The sequence below is a fragment of the Dipodomys spectabilis genome, unplaced genomic scaffold (genome assembly GCF_019054845.1).
Source record: "Dipodomys spectabilis isolate Male_0828 unplaced genomic scaffold, ASM1905484v1 ptg000422l, whole genome shotgun sequence".
NCBI classification, from domain to species: domain Eukaryota; kingdom Metazoa; phylum Chordata; class Mammalia; order Rodentia; family Heteromyidae; genus Dipodomys; species Dipodomys spectabilis.
This window is the reverse complement of record NW_024871099.1, coordinates 6,145,474-6,152,925: the sequence shown is the minus strand read 5'-3', so window position 1 is coordinate 6,152,925 and position 7,452 is coordinate 6,145,474. Positions and strand designations below refer to the sequence as shown.

Here is a 7,452-nt window from a genome sequence, read left to right as displayed (position 1 = left end):
GAGACAGTGCCCAGGATGAGTTCAAACCCCACGACCAAAAAAACAAAAAAAAAGAACCTCTGTATTAAGAAGGCTGAGAGCTCCTGATGGCTTGGGGGTCTTGGGGTCTATGGCCAGGCCCGGGCAGGGCCCGGGGGGGACAGGCCGGGGCTGCCAGCACAGGGCTGGGCAGGGGCTGACAGTCAGCTCACAGGGCTGGACTGCCACAGAAATCTGCGCTACTAGATTCTAGTCCCCCAATCTCCCCCCAAGATGGCCGGGCAGAGGTGTCTACACAGCACACACCCAAACAAGAAAATGTTTTAATTGTAAAACTAACGGGGGAGGGGAGGGGGCGGTGCGGTGCGGGGCAGGGACGGGCCTCCCAGCTGCCACGGGACCGGCGTCGCCTGGCCCCGGTCAGGAGCCAGGGCTAGTGTTATAAAATGACAATATAAATAGACTTCTAGAAAACGGAGGCGTCCGGCGCGGAAGTCACTTCTGCAGAGGCCTCACTGCCCCTCTTCAGTGACAGAGAAAAGGGGGTGCAGGGCTCTGGGGAAAGGCCACTCTTCAGACATTCATGATTGACCCCCCACAATGGCTCAGGGGGAGGGGGCTGGGAACTGGTAAGGTCTGAGATTGCCACTTGCAGGCTGAGGACAGAGTTGCTAGACTTTCAGTGTGTGAGGACACACACGCACGCGCGTACACACACACACACACACACACACACACACACACACACACACACACACACACACAGAACACCCTCTCTTCTGGTGGTCTCTCTGCCCAGGGTCCCCGCTGCGGGTTTCCAGTGCTGGGTGGCCGTCTCCTCCCTGGACAGAGCACCAGGAGGGCCTCGTCCTGGAGGCCGGGGTTCCGGGAGCCTCGCTTGCTCCCACAAGACACTCGTGTCATCTGAGGCCCCAGAATCAAAACCTGGGTTCAGTAGTGGGGTTCTTCGAGGCCCAGCGTGGAGGGCAGCGTGTGCCCACGGTGTCTGGCGGGCAGCCTCTGCAGGCAGGGCCGCGTGGTGGGCGCAGGGCAGCCCACAGGCTCTTTGGTTCAGGCCGCGTTGGGCTCATCTGGCGCGGTGCTGGCGCATGAGGGGCACGATGCTGGCGGGCGGGCCCGCCTTGGTCAGGAACGGGTGCTTCAGCAGCTCGGCTGCCGTGGCCCGCTGTGCCGGGTCACGCACCAGCAGGCGGTCCAGGAAGCCCTTCAGGGATGGTGACACCTGAGGGAGGAGACTGGCTCAGGGGGTGGGGTGCTAGGTACTGGCTCTGGTGGACCCCACCACCCACCTGAAGGCCCCAGGGTAGTGAGTGGGCAGCAGCCAGGCCCTGGAAGACCCCCTTCCCACCAGGAGGGCCTGTGACCTCCAGCCTCTGGGTCAGGGGTGTCATGTGCCACATGTCCCTCCTCGCCAGGCGGCCCACCTTGTGCAGGTTCTTCAGTCGGGGTGGCAGGTTGTCCCGGATCATCTTCATGGCTTTGAGGGGTGGCTCATTGAAGTAGGGGGGCTCCCCATCTACCATCTCAATTACCATTACCCCCAGTGACCAGATGTCCACCTGGAGTGGGGAGAAGCATGGCTGGGCTGGGCTTCAGGCGGCCAGGCCTCCGTGAGGCTGGGGCCTACAATATGGTTGAGGATGCCCAGCCAGCCAGATCTTGCATGCTCCAGAATCCCTAGCTAACCAGGCCCAGGCTTCCTCTGGTGAAACCCCTCCCATAGGCGGGCTATGACCTAGGCTGCCCAATCAGAAATTGGGAAAGGTGTAGATGACCTATGTTGAGCCAATCAGGACCAGCCTTGGGGTTTTAGCCAAAGTATCTAGAATGCCAGTGGAGGTCACAGGCTGGGAGATGTCCCCTGCTGCCAGGGGTTGGCTGTGGGGCCACAAGGGGCCAAGGTGACACTGAGGAAACCAGTGTGCACAGACAGGGCTGTCTGAAGCCCGGTCCCCCAAACCTCTTCACAGCTTAAGGACTCAGCACTTCATATTTTGGTGTTATTTTGTTTTTTCCCCTTATGGACTTTTCTGCGTGGGCTGGCTTTGAACCATGGTCTTCCAGGTCTCAGCCTCCTGTGTAGCTATGATTACAGGTGTGAGTCACGAGTGCTGGCTCCTTTAGTTTTGTTGTAACGAGCTTTCACAGTTTTCTTCAAGCTAGTATTCAATCCGGAATGAATGGAGAGATGAAGACAGGAACACACGCATGCGCCCTACCTCCTTTCCTTGAGACTGGCCCCTTCCCCATGCCAGCTGCTCCCACTGCCAGCAGGACAGCTAGGCCACCGCTGGGCTCACCTCTGGCCCGTAGGGAAGGCGGGAGATGAGCTCCGGGGCCATCCAGTAAGGTGTGCCAACCAGTGACTTCCTCCGTGGCACCTCCTTGCTCACCTGGGCGCAGAACCCAAAATCTGACAGCTTCACCTGGGACCCGGGGAGAGGTGGGAGGTCAGGGGCATTGGTCTGGGCAAGGCCAAGCAGGGGTGTCCACCTATCTGCCAGCTTGGCCTTGGCCAGGATGACTCCATTGTGTTGCCCAGAGATCAGAGCTGGGCTGTCGAATCTGACAGGTGGGCAGTGTGGGGGCTGCTCCCGGAGCCTGGGTGAGGATAGAGATGGGCCTAGCTTGGAGGGCCCATGTGCTAGGGTGCTTTCATTTCACAGGTCTCCTCAGAGAAATACATTCTGCTCACAGGTCTGAGAGTCACACAGCCCTGACCCGGTGTGTGTGTGAGTGTTGGTGTGTGTGTGAGTGTTGGTGTGTGTGTGTGTGTGTGTGTGTGTGTGTGTGTGTGTTCCAGGCACCTCAGTTCAGCCATGACCCCATCCTGGCTGCTCGGCTGGCCAGCTTGTGGCTGTGGGCCCAAGCCTGTCCCCTCAGTGTCCAGGGATAGTCTGGGCCCTATTGACCTGGACCTGAGACCCTGGACTGAACCTGGACTCAGTGCTCACCCACCCAGCCAGTGCCCGCCTGCTCACCCTGCCGTCGTGGGTCAGCAGGATGGAGTCACTCTTGATGTCCCGATGGATGACACCCTGGGCATGCAGCACAGACAGGGCCTGCAGCACGGCCAGGCACACGGCGGCGATCTGCTCCTCATTCATCCTGCACGTGAGGGAGGGATTGGGCAGACGGGGTCCTGCCCGGGGCTGAACAGGCACAGCCCCGCCTCAGGTGGGAAACTGAGGCCTAGGAAGTCAATGGCAGCCACACAGACCTGCCTCCACGGGGTGGGGCGCGGCCAGGAGAGCACACGCATGCGTACCTGGTGTGGGTGACGATGTCTGTGAGGGCGCCTCCTTCCAGGAACTCCATTACCACCCAGAGCTCATCCCCCACCAGGTAGCTGTTGTACATTTCCACCACATTCTCGTGCCGGTGGTCTCGCATGATCACCACCTGGATGGGGAGGGAGGGGTCAGCCATGGCCTTCACTTGGCCCCCCTTCCTGGGTCTGGGCCTTGCTCCCCACTGCTGCCAAAAGCCAGCAGCCAGCTTGAAGGTGACGCCTCCATTCTGGGGGGTGTGCCCTTCACCCCTCACACCCCCATGCTTTCCTCTCTCATCCTGGCCAGTCCTGGCAGGTCTCTGGTGGTGTCTAAGGGAGGGAGAAAAGGGTCGGGGCCCAGAGGAGACAAGTAGGAGGAGTGGTTAAAGGTTATGTGCACATGTGCGTGTGCGTGTGTTCATGCGTGCACACACAGTCAGAATGCTGAGTACAAGAATGCTGGGTACAAGGACTAGAAGGGAAAGGCCTGGGGACTACAGGGTCACTGGGCTTCCAGGGACCGGGCTGGGGCAAGTGGGGGCTGTGTGGAGGACAGGAAGCAGGAGCTGGCCTTGCCCAGCCTCCATCATCGGAAAAGGGAGACCTCACAGCCATACCTCTGGGGGCCAGAGCCGGAAGTTGGACAGAACCCAGAGCTTGGAAGGGGCGGGATGGAGAAGAGCCCTAAAATTCTTCGCTGTGTGTGGGAAATGGCCAGGGACGCCAAGAGTGGACCCGAGCCAGGAGCTGCAGGGGAGTGGGTGGGCCCGATGGAGGTGCAGGAGACAAGAGATGAGGATCTGGTTTTGGATGGGGCCAAGGTGGGACTGGGGTTTGGGGAGGCCGGGCTGGGCTCGGGAAAGGCGCCCCACGTACCTCATTGAAGAGCAGCTCCCGCCGCTGCTGCTTGCGCAGGTCCATCTTCTTGACGGCCACCAGCTTGCCCGAGCTGCGCACGGTAGCAATGCACACGATGCCCGTGGAGCCCTCGCCGATCTTGATGAAGTTGTCCAGGTAGGAGCGCGGGTCCCCCGGGTCCACCACCAGCTGCAGAGCAGCCCGGAACTGCTCGTGAGACACTCGCTGGGGCTCCCGCTGTGGGGAGCGGGGTCCAGGGGGTCCAGGGGCGGGGGGTGCAGCAGGAGCAGCAAGGGTGCGGGCTGGAGGGGCCAGCTGGGGCTCAGAGGCATGGGGGCCCAGCATGCCAGGGCTGGGGGCACCATGGGCTCGGGTGGGAGGCCGGGAAGACTGAGGGGCAGCCAGACCCCCCACAGATGGCCCATTAGGGGCCATGGTGTGTGGCTCCCCCTGAAACAGAAGAGAGGCAGTTGTGAGTGGCGGGTAGGACAGGTCCTCTGGGGCTGAGGGACAGACACATGGGTGGTCAGGATGAGCAAATGACAGGGCTGGGCAGGGCTGGTGGGGGGCACAGGGAACAGACAGGGAGCCAGGGCATCTTGGGGTGGGGTCAGGTTACCTGGGCACCCCGGGGTGGGTGGTCCGTGTCGGCCCGTGGGTATGTGTTAAAGGGCCTGCCAGCTGCCAGCTTCGCCCCACCGGCCAGACCTGCAGGTTGGGGGGTGCTGACGTCGGGCCCAGAGAGGGGGCGTTTGTCCCGGGAGGACTCCTGGGGTCCTGTTGGGCTTTCCCTGGAAGACTTGGGCCTCTTCTCCGGGCCCCCCCTCCGCCTGTCACCACTGCCGCCACCCGCCTCACTGCGCCCTGTGGCCCGGCCTCGGCCTCCAGCCTTCTCTGGGGCGCCCCTGGCTGGGGGCCCTTGCTCTTCTGGCACCCCATTCTGCTGGCGGGCACGGGCAGGGGGTGGCGGGCTGTCTCTCCGCAGTGAGTTGGAGCGTGTCACCGACATGTTCTCAAACTCGTCCAGCAGCAGTGTGAGGGCCCCATCCTTGGCACCTTTGCTGCCTCGCACGATGGTCTGGGGGCCGGGGCAATGCGGGGTGGGGGCCGGGCAAGGAGGGGGCACAGGACGTGCATCCGGCATGGAGACAGAACAACACATACACACACACACAGAGACAAGACAGAGACGGAATGAAGCAATGCTGTGGGTGAATGGTGGGGTGGATGGAGGGGGGCGGGGAGGGACCAGGGGCCCTGTAGCGCCCCAGAACTCAGCTGCAGCTGTAGGAGCTGAAGGAGCAGGCTCAGCAGCCTGGGTGGCATCCTTGAGGTGCACCCCATCTTTCCCTAGCTCCCCAGACTGGGGAGAATCAGGCCTGTGGGAAGGAGGGAAGGAGGAGGGAGGGAGAGGCCAGCGCAGTCTGTAATCAGCCCTAGAGAGCCACAAATTACAGGCCGCTAGGTCGGGCTGGGCTCAGTACTCTTCCCTTGCAGGCTGCCAAGATCGTTAACCCCAAAACCACAATCCCTGCTCCTCTGGAGGCTGAGAGTGGGGTACAGAGAGTGAGAGGTGTCTTGGTCCCAAGAAGAAGACAAAGACGGCTTCCTGGATACTCTGGGTACACCCTGCCTGACCAGCCCCCATCCTGGGGCTAAGTGTCAGCAACCAGCTCTGGGGGCATGGCTCGGGTGGGAAAGCACCTGGGATCTGTCCCAGACTGGGCAGGGGTAGGGGAAGCAGCTGCTCCATCCTTCTAACAGAGCATGTGCGTCTGTCCATTGAGGGCCTTGGTCTTCCCTCTAGTCCTGTCCTGCTACCTCTCAGCCCCTCCAGCAGAGGCTGGCATACAGGGAGAGGCGCAGAGAACCTGGCCTCACCCCAGCCACTCACAGGCCTGGCTGCCCCTGCCTTTCCTGGAAGGCTGGCCTTGCCAAGACAGCCCAAGAAAGCCAGACAGATGGCCCCCGGTGCAGGCTGTGGCATTAGGACTGGGGTCAAGCGGGCTACGAGAACACAAGGAGAGTCCTGGCCATACGCCTAGGGCCTCAGGCTAGAGCCTACCCAAGAGGTCCCTTGATGTGTCCTCTGACAGAGCCCTTCCTCCTGGGGGAGCAGGGTGGGGCTAGACTTGAGGAGACACAGCACAACCTGCTGCCAGGGACCTGAGGACCAAGCATGGAGCACCCTGGGGAGTGTGGGTCCTGATACCCAGCACCCATTGCTGGGCATAAATTATCCAGCTGGACATGAAGGCTTGCTTTTAAGGATGGTCCAGAGGCCACGGGACTCAGAGCACCCTGTGGTGGGGGTACAGGCTGACACTGGGCACTGGCTATGGTTACCTGGCTGACCCTGGGCTGGCAGCAGGAGAATGAATCAGCCGCAGGCCTGCCTGGGCACTGAGCCTGCTGACCAGTAGGCCTGGCTGCTCTACCCACTGGGGACGAACCTGGCTGCCCTCCCAGCAGGCATCTGGCCCCGGGAGCCTGCCTGGCTGGAGGCCACATCTGGGCACCAGGACTACAGTAACTCTCACAATTTCCCAAGAGGCAGATGGATGTTGGGGAGGAGGGTCAGGTACGGGAGGGCTGGGCTCTGGGGCGGGGGGAAGGGAGGATCTGCTTGGGCATTGTTGCGTACCTTGGGGGCTCCAGGCTGGATGGAGGTGATGCAGGCAGGGTCGATGAGGGGCTTGGGCCGCCGGGCTGACTCCTCAATCAGGCTCTGCCACTGGCGGGGCAGCCCCGTGAACTTCTGCTCGTGCTGGTCGAAGCCTGTGTGCACGCGATGCTCGAAGTTGGATGGTGCTGAGATTTCCACCCGCTTCTTCCTCTTCCCAAACATGGTGCCTGCCAGAGCTGGGGCTCCTGCCGGCCTGGGCCTGTGGAAGGAATCACCACAGGGGTAGGGTCAGTGCTGGGTGGAGAGTGGCCCAAACACACCCAGCTGTCCCTGTGCTGACCCTGGTCGGCCCCCCCACCCTGCAGCTTCCCAGCTGGACCACTAGGGGGCAGCAGCCTCCTCCCTGGCCTCTGAGACCAGGCTCTGGGTCCTCCCAGGCAGGGAAGCCAGGGGATGAGACTCAGAGCCCTTAGGTCCAAGACCCCACACAGCCCCTGTCCCCACCCCTGCCTCACATCCGATCAGCTTGTATACCAGGGATTTTGCCTGGAACTCCCTCCCTCAGAGCTCCCCACGACTCCTTCCTTACACCCTCCTTCAATCCTCTGATGGAAGTCCCCAGCCCTCTGCCATTCTCAGAGCCTGCTTCGCTGGTGTTGGCACAAGCCAGACCTGGCACACTGAGCACTCAGAAAAG

General features: G+C 61.9%; 1 protein-coding gene across 3 annotated transcripts in view; it reads right to left on the bottom strand.

Moving 5' to 3' along the window:
* Positions 1 to 336: 336 nt before the first annotated feature.
* Positions 337 to 7,452, bottom strand: part of Pak4 (p21 (RAC1) activated kinase 4) — a 28,364-nt gene continuing 21,248 nt past the window's right edge. For 2 of the 3 annotated variants that reach the window (XM_042668171.1, XM_042668172.1), the window contains exons 2-9: positions 6,774 to 7,014; positions 4,749 to 5,207; positions 4,148 to 4,579; positions 3,269 to 3,402; positions 2,982 to 3,108; positions 2,301 to 2,426; positions 1,425 to 1,559; positions 337 to 1,222 (exon numbers count right to left, since the gene is read on the bottom strand). In XM_042668171.1, coding sequence (XP_042524105.1) covers positions 1,067 to 1,222; positions 1,425 to 1,559; positions 2,301 to 2,426; positions 2,982 to 3,108; positions 3,269 to 3,402; positions 4,148 to 4,579; positions 4,749 to 5,207; positions 6,774 to 6,977 — 1,773 coding nt within the window. In that variant the 5' untranslated portion in view covers positions 6,978 to 7,014 and the 3' untranslated portion in view covers positions 337 to 1,066. The remainder of the gene's footprint in view (positions 1,223 to 1,424; positions 1,560 to 2,300; positions 2,427 to 2,981; positions 3,109 to 3,268; positions 3,403 to 4,147; positions 4,580 to 4,748; positions 5,208 to 6,773; positions 7,015 to 7,452) is intronic. The other variant, XM_042668173.1, reaches the window with a different exon arrangement.